Consider the following 16,568-nt stretch of genomic DNA (forward strand, 5'->3'; position numbering starts at 1 on the left):
TTTCTAGCTCTATAAAGTAATTCTTTAGTAGTTTGGTTGGTGTGGCATTGAATAAGTGAATTGATTTAGGTAGTATTATCATTTTTATTATGTTGGCTCAGCGTACTCATGAGCAATTAATATTTCTCCAGTTGTTGAGCTCTGTTTTTATTATTTGTGTGAAAAGCGTTTTGTAATTGTGTTCATATATTTTCTGTCTACCTTGGCAGGTAGATTCCTAAGTATTTTATATTGTCTACGTCTTATTAAGCTGGAATTTGTCGTTCTGTCTCTTCCTCTGGGTTTTGTTGGTAGTATGTAGAAATGGTGATGATTTGTGTGTGTTTATTTTACATTCTGCAACTTTGCTTAAGTTAATTGTTTCAGTTTTTTAGTTAATTCTCTCAACCTCCTAAGCCCATGCCATCCTATCATCTGCAAAATGACAGTTTTGTTTCCTTATCAGCTATTTTTATTCCTTCAATTTCTGTTCTTGTTTCATTGCTGTAGCTGTCATTCCTTTTCTTTGTGTGTGTGTGTGTGTGTGTGTGTGTGTGTGTGTTCTTTTTTTATTCATATTTATTTTTAACATTTACTAAAAATAATTTTGAGTTCCAAATTCTCTTGCTCCCACCTTTTCCTTCTCCATTGAAAAGGCAAGAAATATGATATCAATTATACTTGTGAAATCAAGCAAAACTTATTTCTATATTAGCCATGTAGCAAAAAAGCAACAAGAATAAATGGAAGAACATAAAGAAAATGAAAAAATGATATTTCCATCAGTAGTCAGAGTTCATCAGATCTTTAGAGGTGGACAGCATTTTTCATTATGGATCCTTTGACATTGTGTTGGAACGTTGTACTGATTGGAGTTATAGCTAGCATTTTCAGTACAGTACTGAATAATAGTGGTAATCATGGACACCTTTGCTTCACCTTTCATCTTGTTGGAAAGGCATCTAGCTTATCCCCCTCACAGGTAAGGCTTGCTCTTGGTTTTACAGAGATACTACTTATCATTTTAAGAAAGGCTCCATTTATTCCTGTGCTTTCTTGGATATTGTATTTTGTCTAGCTTTTCTGCATCTGTTAATATAATCATGATTTTTGTTAGTTTTGTTATTGATATGATCAGTTATGCTTATAGTTTTCCTAATATTGAACCAACCCTGCATTCTCGGTATAAATCCCACCACGTTATAGTGTGTGATCTTTGCAATATATTGCTGTGGTCTCCTCAAAGTCGGGTGGTTTAGAGGTAGACAAATGTCCTAGAACTGTCTTGTAAAACTCAGGGTTGGCTGCTTGCATAGACAGGCCTGATGTTTCTTCCATAGACAATAAAAGAAGTGTCAGAATGTGGACTCATCACTTTGTAGGCGAGGTTTGGAACAAGGTGAGATTTTACATTGGCTGGTGGCTAGGACTGTCGACCATTTCTAACAAACTGAGCTTGAGTGTGGAGCTGTAGGGATAATTCTGGTGCTTGGTTTGGAAAGTTCACCTTCTCTGCTGCCCACCTTCTGATGGAGAGGTGACAGACTCAGGTTGTAGGGGAAAGTTGTCATCAGTCATTCAGTTGTGTGTCCAACTCTGTGACCCCATGGACTACAGCACACCAGGCCTTTCTGCCCTCCACTGTCTCTCAAATCTGTGCAAGCTCATGTTCATTGCTTCCATGATGCAATCTATCCATCTCATCCTCTGCCCATTCCCTTTTCCTTTTGCCTTCAATCTTTCCCAATCTGATCATCTCATTACGTGGAACACTTGATACTTACAAAGTATAGCCAATGTTGAAATTTAGTTCTTAGAGGACAGGGATAGCTAAGTAGCCCGGTGCAGTTGATTAGATAATCAAATGAAGTTAGGGAGACCTGGGTTCAAATCCTGCCTTGGCCACTAGCTTTATGATTCAGGGAGTCTCTCTTTGTCTCCGCTCCTTCATCTGTAAAATGACAGAGTTCTCAGGCACTTCTTGCTCTGAATCTAGGACCCCCTGATAGCTTCACTTTTGTTTTTCTGCCTCCAGAGGGCCAGCCATGCAGCACACAGTAAATACTCCATAAATGCTTGTTATTGTTGTATTCTAATAAAAATGCTTTTAAGGGATGGGCTGTTTGTGTTGGTGGAGGGAGGAGAGAATTTGGTTCTTTGAAAAAAATACATTTGGCTATGCAAATGGTGATGCTCGGGGAGAATGGAGAATATTTCATGCTCTTATTCCAAATAATATAGCCTAGCTTGCCAAGGGCCCAGCCTGGGCCCTTCAGATCATGTGATCTGAGCTGGGCCCTGTCTAGGGCTGAAGGAACAACAGGGTTGAATTTGTGTAGGTCAAGATAAGAGGGGACCTTGGCAGAAAGTCTGGGCAGCAGTTAAGTAACTGATTGATATGTATTCGAATCAGATCAGAGACCAGCTCCAACTTTGGTTTGCTTGCTTCTCTCTTCTAGATTATAAGCTGTAGAGATGGGACCAAGACTGGTAAAAGCCATAGCTGAGGCATGAAGATCCTAGTGTTCTGTTCACTTTTTTTGTACAAAAATGGGGACAGGAGAGTATGTTCTTTAAGTCACAACACAGTGGCTGAGCAGCTAGAGAGCAGGGACTGGAACCACGAAGAGTGGACAAGTCACTTGAGGAGCAGTGCCCCAGGTGACCTTGAAGCCCTGCCAGGGTGGGAGCTGGTCTGCATTTATTCCCAGGGAGTCTTTCCTCCCCCAGAGCTCCTTCCATTCCCTCCTCTGTTGGTGTGTATTAAGTAGTTCATGCGTCACATTTAGACAAATAATAAATGCTTGATGATAAATAGAAATTTTGCTTTTCATTTGGCATTTTGGTTTAATGAGATTAAGTGCACCAGGTTGGAGGACCTGGGCTTACCTCTCAGTCTCAGTTTCCTCAACTGCAAAATGATAGGTTTTACTAGATGCCAGAAAAGGTCCCTTCCATCTCTGAGCCTGAGTCAAAGCCCTTTTTAATAACACAGCCCTCGTTCTCACATCATGTGGTTGCTGGGTACCAAGTTCAGTTCTTTTTTTTTTCTTTGCCTCATTTCTTCCATCAAAATAGTAAGTGTGTTAACATAACCACCGATTTCCACTAGGACTTTTCAGTTTGCTAACATCAAGGACACATCTGAGAGAAAAAAATAATCATGCAGCCACAATGCCTGTGTGAAGGGGTGGGCATTTAAAGAGTCTACTTGTCTTCCAACCAAAAGAGAGAGAGCAGAGGTAGACCCCATGGCCTTCACAGCTGTTAAATGCAGCTCTGTTCTGTGTCCTACAGATCAATGGCATTCAGCATCTGACCTTAGTGGCCCAAAAAGAGGCCAGGCCCCTCAGAGAGATCAGTGCTCTAATGCGGTTTCTTTGAAAGGAAAAAAGTAAGGACAAATACACATTGAAAATGATGCAAATTAAAAGCAATCCTCAAATTTTATACAGGTTAGATTTAGGTTATGGTACTATGTGTGTGCGCATGCACATGCACATATATATGTGTGCAGCTATGTATGCATGTGGATGAATGTGTATGTTTATATGTAGGTATATAGGTGCACGTGCATATGTAGGTGCATGTGTGTGTGAGAGAGAGAGAGATTAGGGATTGGGTGGGTGGGTGGGTAGGCAGGAAGTCTACCCTGTATTCAAACCAAAACAGTTTGTCAGGAAACAGCAAAGTTTGAGATGCAAATGGAGGGACATTTTCCTAAACTTTTCATGACTGATGTTCAAAGACAGCCAACTCTGTGGACATTTACAGAAGGGAAAACCCAAGGATGCAAGAAAAAAAGTCATTGCCAACCTCTACGCCAACACTTTTGTGTGTGGATTGGATTAAATGGCCACCGGCACCTCCTGTTGACTCCCAATGCTACAATTTTGTGGATCTGTCATTTTGTCTGGGTGGATTCATTCCTCTCTCCACTGATGCAGATCCCCATCCCTTTCTCACTTAACCAAAGTGAGGCCTTTAAGGCCTGCTGTGGTCCCCCAAACCAACCTGATAATGAGTATCTTTGCAGTTCCTTGGGCCTGGTCCTTAAATGACAGGCATCCTTACAGTCCTAAAGTCTTGTGAGAAGCCTTTGCAGCTTGGAAGGACCTTCTAGATCTTGTCTCGTATGTTGTCTAAGAACCCAGGGACACCCAACCAGTATTGACGGGCATCAGGGGAGAGCTTTGTGGAATTTACCATTGCAGAAGTACAGGAGACCTTCCCCAAGAAAGGCAATATGGCCCGGTGGAAAAAGCTCTGAATCTGGTACCGCTTACACTCTCTAGGCCTCAGTTTTCTCAGCTCTAAAATGAAGGGTTTGATGTTCCTGTGATCTCCCTCCAATTCCAAGAGAGATTATTCTCAGTTTTTTTTTTCAATTTTAATTTTGAGGGGAGATGGCTTTAGGTGCCCTGACTCAGCATAGCCCATAATGCAACAGGCCTTAGTAAGCAATAAAGCGGGTACTGAAGCCTTGCTTTATTTCATAATCCCAGGCGTTTTTCTAGAAAGCATCGGTAGCCTCCAAACACGCCTGACTCAATATGTGCATCCCATTCTCATGACCAAGCAAATGTTTGGTTTAAATCCAGCCCAGTATAAAACATTTCGGTGGCCCTGGCCGACTGTAGCTGTTCCTGAATTTCTGTCCGTGCCAGGAAAAATCAACCAGGGCCACAAGTATGTCTAAAAGTGTAGCCAAGGTAAGTGAACAGATAGACCTGCTCTCTGACGTACCTGCTTCTCTTCCCTGGTGGCGCTCAGACAGATAGATTAGATACGAGTTAGTCTCGCTTATTTGTCTGTGCTTTCCTCGCCCACTTGACTTGGCATGATCGGTACTCTCTGGTGAGAACGGGTATAAATAAGACCGATTTTAATCACCTTCTTATCCCGTTCAGTTCTCAGAAAAAGAAACAAATGGCCGCTGCTTCTGCCCTCTTGTTTCTGGGCCCAGCTTGGATATTCTAAGGGTTATTTCCCAAGGGGACAAGATAAACTAGTTAAAACTTGAATGGACAGGTCAATTTGGAATACTACTTTTTTAATGATTTCTTGACTGTGACCATGAACTTCCAAAATGATTGGGCAATAAGAGATTGGTCCAATGGATTTGCAGGCACCTTGAACTCCTGCCCCTTGTCCTCACCTTCCTCAGCTTAAGAAATGTTATTTTCATGGTATCCTAAGATTTAGAGTCAGCAGGAACCTTGGAGAGAATGTGGTAGAGCTCTCTTATTTGACAGAAGTGGGAACTGCAGTGCAAGGAGGTAAAGGCTTCACAGGAACATGGATTCTGAGCTAGAGAGAGAGAGAGACCATCTAATCAGTTGGCCAACCCTGTCATTTTCTCAAATGAGAAACTGAGTCCAAGGGAGAGTAAGTGACTTTGCGACGGGCATCTGGGTTGACTGGAGTCCCTGACTCTAATTCCACCCTCTTCCCTCTGTTCCACATGGGCACTTAGCTGGCTGGTAGTGTGTCCTGCTGAACTGGTGGTGGGGAGCTGGGACAGGCAAAGCCACCAATTTTGAGCGCTTGGTTGTTGCCATCTGTAGTAGGAGAACAATTCCCCTAGGTGTAATTCCATTTACAGGGAGTGGAAAGGAGAAGATGAGTGTTTAAAAGCACCCTCTTAGTTCCTAGAAGAAAGATTCTGGATGAACTTTAGTCTCAGAGAATGTAGGATCATAGTCTTAGTTGGTAGCAAAGGTCCCCATCACCTTCCCGATGTCCTAGTTCTCTTCAAAAATGAAGGACAAACTAACTTCTGTGAGTAAAAAAGGAGCTGCCCCCTGGACATCAGACTTCTAATTGGGCAACATGGATTTCTTTCTTTTTTTCTTTCTTCCTTTCTCTCTTTCTTTCTTTCTCTCTTTCTCTCCCTCTTTCTCTCTTTTTTTCTTCCTTCCTTCTTTCCTTCCTTTCCTTCCTTCCTTCCTTCCTTCCTTCCTTCCTTCCTTCCTTCCTTCCTTCCTTCCTTCCTTCCTTCCTTTTCTTTCTCTCTTTCCTCCCGCTACCAATTTAGATGATCACCTACTTTGCAGATTAGTCTCAGAGAGTAACTTGGGCTCATGGCTATTAGCTAACATCTATATAGCCCTTGCTATATAGATGCCAAGCTCTATAGTGCTATATAGATGCTATATAGTGTGCCAGGCTCTGTGCTGCACACTTTTGAATTATTATCTCATTTGATCCTCATACCACCCTGGGGGAGGTAGACGCCATTATTATCCCCATCTTACAAACAGATTAAATGGCTTGCCCAGGATCACACAGCAAGTGTGAGTGACTTAGGGATAGAACCACCTTCACCTCCTCCTCATTTTCTTCCTCCTCCTTCATTATTACGATTATTGCCAGACATATCTGTTGGGTCAGGCTTTCAAGGTTATTATATCCTTTACTTGCTTTCAGGTTGCTGACTTTTTGCCCTGGGCCCAATTTGGGAAAGGGAAGGAGGGTTTTTACAGATCCTAAGATTTAGAGCTAACTCAGAGAAGGGAAGCCGCTTTCCTGGGGTCACGCAGAGCGTAGATTCATAGAACTCTAGATCACAAAAGAACCTCAGAGGGCAGCTCATCTAATCTCTTCATTTTAGAGATGGGGAAACTGAGACCCAGAAAGATTAAGCGATTTTCTCAATGTCACATAGGCAGTGGCAGAGAAAGGATTTAAATCCACTTCCCTTCATTCCAAATCCAGCCTTCTTTCCGCCTGTGCCATATGTTCTTTCAAGTCTAGTACCTTGTGCCAATTGAGAAGAAAATGCTCTTTAAAATAAGTCTATTCCCATTTTCTCTCTGCCTTGACACTCTGGTTTCCCCAACCCCTTTTCTGGTGCTTGGAACCCCTGAGCCTGAATGTATCCCCAGGGTACAATAGTCTTATTTAAAGCTCCAGAAGGATATAAATGATCTGGGACATGAATTGTGGCTTTATATGAACTAAAGCCTACCACCAGGTGGGGCGATCACATTTGAAATGGAAATTAGCAGTGCGGGCTGAACTCAGAATTCTTAGACTGGGAAACAGAAGCCCAAGGAGAGGACTTACTTAGGTTCACAGACCTAAGGCTGGAAGAGAACTTGGGGGGTAATAAGATTGTACTTCTTCTTTTTCCATAAAGCTTCCCCCTGACCCCAGATGCTCTGATTTCAAATCTAGCATATTTCTCAATGTGCCACATGGTTTTCCTAGCTCCATCCTGGGCCCTCTTCTCTTCCTCTCTGCTGGTTCCCTTGGTGATCTCTTCAGCTCCCAAGGAACCATCTCTAGGCAGGTGCTCTCAGATGACTTATCCAGTCCTAACCTCTCTCTTATCCTCCAGGCTCCCCTCTCCAGCTAGCTACTGGACATCTCAAACTGGATATTCTGTAGGCATCTTATACTCATCATGTCCAGACCAGAACTCATGATCTTTCTTTCCAAACCTTTCCTTCTCACTGTCAAGGGCACCACCATCCTCCCAGATATCCAGGCTCCCAACCAGGCTCCTTGCTTCTCACTCCCACCCACCCCACCATCACCAATCTCTCCCTTTGTAACACCTCTCTCATACATACCCTTTCCCCTGCTGACATGGCCCAATTCGTTGGCACAGGCCTTCATCACTTGGCCTGTTCTCTGCCTCCATCCATCTCTAATACCTCTTCCACTCAGCTGCCAAAACCATCTTTCTCCATTTTTTTATTTATCTATTTAGGCAGTTGGAGTTAAGTGACTTTTCTAGGGTCACATAGCTAGTAAGCGTCAGAGGCTGGATTTGAACTCAGGTCCTCCTGACTCCAGAGCTGGTGCTCTATCCACTGTTCTGCCTAGCTGCTTCCAAACCATCTTTCTCAAATTCAGGTCTAACCAAGTCACCGTCTCCCTATCACCTGCAGGATCGAATATAAAACTCTGCTTAAATTTTAAAGCCTGTCACACTTTACCCCCTCCATGAACTCAAAAATCCAATGACTCAGGCCTCTTTGTTGATCCTTGTCAATCCCCCCTCACCCTTCCCTTCCTCACCCTCCCCCGCATACCATGCATTTCTCCAGATTGTCCCCCATACCCAGAATTCCCTCCCTACTTATTGCTGCCTCCTGGATCCCCTGGCCTCCTATAAGTCTTGACTCAAATCTTCACCAAGAAACCTTTCTTGTTCCCCTCAGTGGTGGTGTCTGCCCTCTGAAATTACTTCCAATTTATCCTGTTGCTATCAGGTGTGGGTATAGCTATTTGCCACTGTTGTCTCCCCCATGAGAACGTAAACTCATCAAGGCAAGGATTGTTTGGGCCTTTCCTCCTAGAGGCAGCTAGATGGTGAAATAGAGTGAGCCCTAGAGTCAGGAAGTTCTGAGTTCATGTCCATACTCAGACATTTACTAACTGTGTGGTCTTGGGCAAGTCAATTAACCTCTACCACCTGTGAAAGAGGGATAATGCAGCCATCTACCTCATAGGGCTGTTGTAAGGACCAAATGAGATGATATGTAAAGCACTGAGCACAGTGCCCAACACTCAGTGGGCACTTAATACATGCTTATTTCCCCTGCCCTTTGATAGATCTTTTGAGTTTGGTATAAGATCAAAAACACTGACCCAGGAGTCAGAGGATTTGTATTCAAATCCTTCACCTGACATTAGGGGTTTGACACGGATGACTCCAGCTCAAGATCTATGATTTGTTTATGTATTCCCATAAGCTAGTTACAGAACTCTACACATGGGGGCATTCAGTAAATGTTGGTCATTGTGTAAGCAGCCAACCCCAGGGGAGGTAACAAGATCTGTGGAGGGCCCAGATGGGCTGGGATGTATAGATGGTGATGGCAGAAGCAACACAAAGTCATGACCAAGGATGAGCCTAAGAAAAAAAGGAGGCAAGCCATCCAGGTAGATGCGTATCAGGTATTTGAAGCTGAATGGGTCCCCTGTGCCTGCGATGCATCCAAAGCATGAGGAGATCAAAAAGACTTAGGCCTCCTCCAATTCCCAATGGGTCACTGGAGTCCCAGATAGGCTGAGAGCTGGCAAGCTGGAAGCCCACCCTCCTTACTTCCAGCCCAGAGAATCCTTGGCCTCCACTTGTGATTCATTGGACAAGACACTTCATCTTCACCAGATTTGGTTTCCTCATCTCTAACATGAAGAGGTCAGATTAAATGGTGTCTAACTAAAGTCCCTTCTGGTTTTGCAGCCTGTGTCTGAGGCCTCTCTAGGTCTCAGTTTCCTCATTTGTACAATGAGGATGTTGGTCAAGATATCCTATGAGATCTGGCATCTCCTATAAGAACTCTTTCCTCCTTCCCTTCTCCCTCCTCCCCAAATCATCAGGTATCTATTTAATTGTGTATGGGCAGCATCCCTTCCACAGAGATAGCCTGGCATTATGGATAGCAAACTGGCCTCAGACTCAGAGAGATCTGGATTTGAATCCCACCCTAGACCCATCCTGGCTATGTGACCCTGGGCAAGTGCCCCCAGGCCACCCTAAGCCCATAAGTTGCAGAGAAGATGCCCATCTGTGTTGTCTGAGGAAGTTCCTCATAGGTAGCTAACTCCTTGTCCTAGTGAAATCACAGATTTGGTTTTTTAAAGATCTCTTGAGTAAAATGGAACCTCCTTGTGGACAGGCACTGTCTTCTTGTGCCTGGTGCCTGATGTTGTTAGCATACCTGCACTACTCTTGTCCAGTTCTCCTTAAATTTATCTTCTTAATACATACACTTTTGTCTGTGGTTTCCCCTTCCCCAATTAGACTGTAAGTTCCTTGAGATCAGGGATTTCTTTCTTTTGCTTTTCTTTTCTTTGTATCCCAAGTCCTTACCACAGTGCCTGGCACAGAATCAGTGATTAATAAAGGCTTGTTGTCTGACTGACCATGATTGCTCACAGTGCCCTCTACAAGACCTTAGGGATCTTCCTGGGACACTCAGGGGTTAAGTGACTTACCCAGGGTCACACTACCAGTAGGGTCAGAGGGAGGACTTGAACCCTGGTTTTTCCTGATTCTGAGCCTGGGTTTCTCCTCACAGGCTTTTCTCAGCCGTCTCTCAGATACATAACAAATTATTCCTTTCAGATCTAGACCTACCATTAACATCTTGTGATCTGTGCTATAGACCTTCATTTTTTGTGTCCTGGACTCCTTGGGCAGTGTCTGGTGAAGCCTGGGGATGTCTTCACAGAATCATGTTTTTAAATCATTGAAGAAAATGATGAATTTCAGTTGGAGGTTGATGAAAATAAAGATGTCTTTTTCCCCCCAATCCAGAACCCCTTAAAACCCATCCACAGAGCCCAGATTTGGGATCCCTGCTCTAAATCTTTATAGGATTGGCTTGGAGATCCCAGTTTATCCAAGTATCCTTCCTTGCTTTTATTTTCCACTTATTCCTGAAGAACTTTTGATGTTGACAGACAAGGAAGCTGCCACATGGAGAAGCAATTTGTATCTTTTTCTTAACTATAACTGTAGCTGTCATTTAAATGTCGCGTAAGACTTTGCAAAGCATGTAAAGGGCTTTGTTCTTCAACAATATTTGTAAAAAGTGTTATCTCATTTGATCCTTACACCAACTCTGGGAGGTAAATACTATTTTATACCCATTTTACAAATGAGGAAACTGAGTAGGAGAAAGTTACAGGGAGTAAGTGTCTAACTAAGGCAGTATTTGAACTTCAGTCTTCCTGGCTCTAAATCCAGCTCTCTATCCACTGTGTTACCCAACTGCCTTTGGGGGAAAGGAATTTTCAAGAGAGAGGAATATAGGATTAAAGACAAAACTTCCATTCCTCTTTTGTGTGTAGTTCAGTAAAGTCCTATCCCTTACTTCTTGGCCTGGCGGGTCTTGTGTTTCAGATCACTTTCTATGATGACAAGAATTTCCAAGGTCACCACTATGAGTGCGACAGTGACTGTCCCGATTTCCACACCTATCTGAGCTGCTGCAACTCTATTCGAGTGACTGGTGGGGCCTGGGTGGTTTACGAGAGGCCTAACTTTTCTGGGAACATGTATATCTTAACTCAGGGTGACTACCCTGATTACCATCACTGGAGGGGACTCAATGATCGTCTGAGCTCCTGCAAGGTCATCCACCTGGTGAGTCTGGAAAAAAGGCTTGATAATAAGTTGTCCTTGTCTTCTCCTCTTTCTCCTCCTCCTCCTCCTTCTTCTTCTTCTTCTTCTTCTTCTTCTTTTTCTTCTTCTTCTTCTTCATCTTCTTTTTCTTCTCCTCTTCCTCCTCCTCCTTCTCCTCTTTCTCCTTTTCCTCTTTCTCCTTCTCTTCCTCCTCCTCCTTCTCTTCTTTTTCTTCTTCTTCTTCTTCTTCTTCTTCTTCTTCTTCTTCTTCTTCTTCTCTTTCTTCTCCTCTTCCTCCTCCTCCTCCTTCCCCTCTTTCTCCTTCTTCATCTCCTTCTTCTTCTTCTCCTCCTCCTCCTTCTCCTCTCCTTATTTTCCTTCCTCCTCCTTCTTTGTTTTCAATTCAATTTTATTTTCAATTCCACAGTTTCTCATTCCTTTCACCCTCTCCCCTATCCATTGAGAAGGAAAGAAATGCAAAACCCATTCCAAACAGGAAGTCATGCACAACAAATTTCCACATTAACCATGTCCAAGAAGAAAACAAAAAAAAAAAAGAAAAAGTTAGCAAGAGAATAAAAATATGCTCCAATCTGTACACCAAATCCGCCAGCTCTCTATCTACAGGTAGATGGCATTTCTTATCATGAGTCCTTTGGAATTGTGGTGGGTCATTGCATCTATCAGGATTCCCAATTCTCCAAGCTTTGTTTGGACTCTCCAGGTTATCATAGATGCGTGTCTTAGTTGCAGTCACATAATCACATTCCATGCCTTTGCCCCAGGGGTCCATACTAGGCCAATGATGTTCTCTCTTCTGGGTCTAAATTTGAAATGAAAGTTCTCATTCACAAGCATTTCTATTGCCCTTTTGTGTTGTCAAGTATGGCAGGTAATTACATCTTTCTAATTTTTATTGATACCTTTAATTTTTACAGCACATTCAGTTCCCAATATATCCTAACCTTTGCGCCCCCCCCGCCCAAAGCATCATCTCTTATAGCAAAGAATGACGATGATGGCCAACATTTATCTACCATTTTGATGTTTGTGAACATGTTATCTCACTCACCCTCACATCAGCCCTGGGGCTATTATTAGCCCCATTTTACAGATGAGGAAACTGAGCCTGAGACAGATCCAGCGACTTGCCCAGTGTCATGCATTTAGTAAATCTCTGAGACAGGATTCACACTCAGGTTTCCTGACTCCAAGCCCAGTGTTCTAGTTACTAAACCACCAAGAATTCAAAAAAAGAGAAAAATAAGGAAGTTAGGTAAAATTAACCAATCCATCAACCAAGTCCAACATTGTACCCAGTGTTCCACACCTCTAGTTCCCCAGCCCAACAAAAATGAGAAGAAGGCACATTCTCATATCTCTTTTGACTCAAACTTGGTCTTTATAAGGGTAATTAATTCATATTATCAGGATCGTTCCCTCTGGGAGGTGAAATCTCTTCTGCCTGGTCGACCCTGTAGTTGGTGAAGCTGGGGAGGCAGGGTTTAGTGGGTCATTTTGATTCTTAATGGTGGTCACTGACACCTGCTGCTGCTTTTGAATAATGGCCTGTGCTCATTGTTGCCTTTCTCTTGCAGTCGAGTGGAGGCCAGTATAAGCTTCAGATCTTTGAGAGGGGAGACTTCAGTGGCCAGATGTATGAGACCACTGAAGACTGCCCTTCCGTCATGGAACAGTTCCACATCCGGGAGATCCAGTCCTGTAAGGTCCTAGATGGAGTCTGGGTCTTCTATGAGCAGCCCAATTATTATGGCAGGCAGTACTTCTTGGACAAGAAGGAATACCGGAAGCCTGTGGACTGGGGCTCCCCATGCTCAGCTGTTCAGTCATTCCGCCGTATCATGGAGTGATGGAGGGCACTTGTGGGTTTGGACCTGAGGCTAGATGCCACTGGTCTGGTGGGCAAAACCACAACTGTAAATAAAGTGATTGATAAGCACACTTTGCTGGCCTAAGTGAGTTTATAAAATGATTCTTGGCACCAACAGTGAGATGCCACCCTTGGCATAAGGATATTAAGAACTCCTTTCTCTACCTCCATATACCTCTGCAGATTATTCTTTCCAAAATATGAATTTTCTGTTCCTTTAGACCTTTGGTTTCTTTTTTTAAATTAAATTATTTTATTTGTTTTCAGAGTCCAATAATCACTTCCACATATCTTAGATTTTTTTCCCTTCCCTCCCCCTCATTTCCTCCTCCCTCTCCACTCCCTCCCTGAGAAGGCATACAATCTTATATAGGTTCTACACGTACATTCCTACTAAATGCATGTTGTGTAGAAGAATTAAAATGAATGGGAGAAATCATAAAAGAAAACAAAGCAAAACAAAATACAAAAGAAAATGGTCTGTTTTTATCTGTGATCCAATTCCATAGTTCTTTCTCTGGATGTGGAAGGCATTTCTCCTCAAGAGTCCATTGGAAATTTTTTTAAGTCCTTGCATTACAATGAAGTACTAAGTCTACCAGAAAAATTCCCCACATACTATGGTTGTTGCTGTATACAAAGTTCTCCTGGTTCTGCTGCTTTCACTCAGCATCAGTTCATATAAGTCTTTCCAGGCCTTTCTGAAGTCTTCCTGTCACCATTTCTCAGAGTGCAACAGTATTCCATTACATTCATATACCACAACTTGTTCAGCCATTCCCCAATTGATGGGCATTCCCTTGATTTCCAGTTTTTGGCCACCACAAAGAGAGTTGCTATAAATATTTTTGTACATGTGGGACCCTTTCCCATTTTTATAATCTTTTGGGAATACAATCCCAGAAGCGATATTGCTGGATCAAAGGGTATGCACATTTTTGTAGCCCTTTGGGCATAGTTCCAAACCGCTCTCCAGAATGGTTGGATCAGCTCATAGCTGAATTAGAGTTCCAACTCTCCCCATCTCCAACATTTATCGTCTTCCTGTTTTGTCATGTTAGCCAATCTGATAGGTGTGATGTGGTACCTCAGAGCTGTTTTTATTTGTATCTCTCTAATCAATAGTGATTTAGAGCATTTTTTCATATGATTATAGATAGCTTTAATTTCTTCCTCTAAAAACTGCCTGTACATATCAATTGGGGGATGATTTGTATTTTTGTACATTTGACTCAGTTCTCTATACATTTTAGAAATGAGGCCTTTATCACAGACACTAGTTGTAAAAATTCTTTCCCACTTTTCTGCTTCCCTCCTAACCTTGGTTGTGTTGGGTTTGTCTGTGCAAAACCTTTTCAATTTAATGTAATCAAAATTATCCGTGTTGTACTTCATAATGTTCTCTATCTCTTGTTTGGTCATAAATTTCTCCATTCTCCATAAATCTGACAAATACACTATTCCTTGCTTCCCTAATTTTTTTTATAGCATCCATCTTTATACCTAAATCATGTTCCCATTTGAACTTTAATCTTGTGTACAGTGTCAGGCATTGGTCTATGCCCAGATTCCACCACACTGTTATCCAGTTTTCCCAGCAATTTTTGTCAAACAGTGAGTTTTTATCCCAGAAGCTGGGATCCTTGGGTTTATCAAACAGTAGATTGCTATATTCATTGACTACTGTGTCCACTGGTCTACCCCTCTGTTTCTTAGCCAGTACCAAGTAGTTTTGATGATTGCTGCTTTATAATACAATTTGAGATCTGATATGGCTAGGCCACCTTCCTTAGCATTTCTTTTCATTAGTTCCCTTGATATTCTGGACCTTTTGTTTTTCCAGATGAATTTGATATTATTTTTTCTAACTCTAGAAAATAATTATCTGATAGTTTGATTGGTATGGCACTGAATAAGTAAATTATTGTAGGTAGAATTGTCATTCTTATTATATTAGCTCAGCCTACCCACGAATAACTGATGTTTTTCTACTTACTTAGATCTGACTTTATTTGTGTGAAAAGTGTTTTGTAATTGTGTTCATATAGTCCCTGGGTTTGTTTTGGCAGGTAGACTCCCAGATATTTTATGGTGTCTACAGCAGTTTTAAATGGGATTTCTCTTTCTATCTCTTGCTATTGGGCTTTGTTAGTAGTATATAGAAATGCAGATGATTTATCTGGGTTTATTTTGTAACCTGCAACTTTGCCAAAGTTGTTTATGGTTTCAAATACTTTTTTACTTGATTCTCTGGGATTCTCTAAGTGTATCATCATATCATCTGCAAAGAGTGATAACTTAGTTTCTTCTTTGCCTATTCTAATTCCTTCAATTTCTTTTTCTTCTCATTGTTACAGCTAGCATTTCTGATACCATATTGAATAACGGTGGTGATAATAGACATCCTTGTTTCACCCCTGATCTTATTGGAAATACATCTAGCTTATCCCCATTGCATGTAATGCTTGTTGATGGTTTTAGGTAGATACTGCTTATTATTTTATGGAAAGTTCCCTTTATTCCTATGCTTTCCAGTGTTTTCAATAGGAATGGGTGTTGTATTTTGTCAAAACCTTTTTCTGCATCTATTGAGATAATCCTGTGGTTTCTGTTAGTTTTGTTGTTGATATGATTAATAATGCTAATAGTTTTCCTGATATTGAACCAGCCCTGCATTCCTGGTATACATCCTACCTGATCATAATGTATTATTCTTGTGATAAGTTCTTTTTGCTAATATCTTATTTAAAATTTTTACATCTATATTCATTAGAGAAATTGCTCTATAATTTTCTTTCTCTGTTTTGGCTTTTCCTGGCTTAGGTATCAGAACCATATTTGTATCACAAAAAGAATTTGGTAAGACAGCTTCTTCACCAATTTTCCCAAATAATCTATATAGTATTGGAATTAACTGTTCTTTAAATGTTTGATAGAGTCACTTGTTGGGGGCAGAGCCAAGATGGTGGAATGAGAGCAACAAGTCACCTAAACTCTTAGACAAACTCCTTCAGATACCTCTAAAAAGAGAATCTAACCAAATTTTGGAGGTGCAGAATCCAATAGGAGACAGACTGTAGCAGATTCACAGCCCAGGACAGACTGGAAGGTCAACGGGAAGGATCTGTTCCACGGGGGTGAGCCCACAGTGCACAGTACAGCATGTCCAGCACAGTTGAGTGGGAGGGCCCTGGGGAGACCTGAGACAGCAGCAAACAGAACCAGCGAAGCAGCAGCCCAGGGTGAGACACCAATAGAGCCAAGTGAGTGACAGCTGCTGAGCCCCAGATATCAGCCGCAGCAGCTTCTGAGATTTTCAGCCGACAGATTAAACATTTGTAAGTCATCTACTTGAACTTTTGGGAGCCAGAATGGCAGAATGATCAGTAAATGCTCTCTCCTTCCCACTTAATGACCTTGAAAGAACCATAAAATATTTCCCCAGAAAAATCTTGGATCAGTGGGAACAGCAGAGAGGGCAAATAGTCTCATAACACCTGAGGGTAGGAAAGTAGATAAGAGGGATTCCTCCTACTGTGGCAGAGGTGAACGAGAAGGAGAGGGGCCCCAGGGCAGTGGAAACTCACAGTAGGACTCAGCAAGCCTCGGAGC

The 16,568-nt window shown here is 42.2% G+C and overlaps 1 protein-coding gene across 1 annotated transcript; it reads left to right on the forward strand.

Annotated features, from left to right (window-relative positions):
- Window positions 1-3,636: 3,636 nt before the first annotated feature.
- On the forward strand, window positions 3,637-13,020 carry CRYGS (crystallin gamma S). Its single transcript, XM_072640374.1, is given in 4 exon segments — window positions 3,637-4,630; window positions 4,632-4,691; window positions 10,844-11,086; window positions 12,664-13,020. Coding segments are annotated over 4 exon segments (786 nt in total). The 5' UTR covers window positions 3,637-4,420; the 3' UTR covers window positions 12,937-13,020.
- Window positions 13,021-16,568: the final 3,548 nt, after the last annotated feature.

This window comes from Notamacropus eugenii, chromosome 2 (assembly GCF_028372415.1).
Source record: "Notamacropus eugenii isolate mMacEug1 chromosome 2, mMacEug1.pri_v2, whole genome shotgun sequence".
NCBI classification, from domain to species: Eukaryota; Metazoa; Chordata; class Mammalia; order Diprotodontia; family Macropodidae; genus Notamacropus; species Notamacropus eugenii.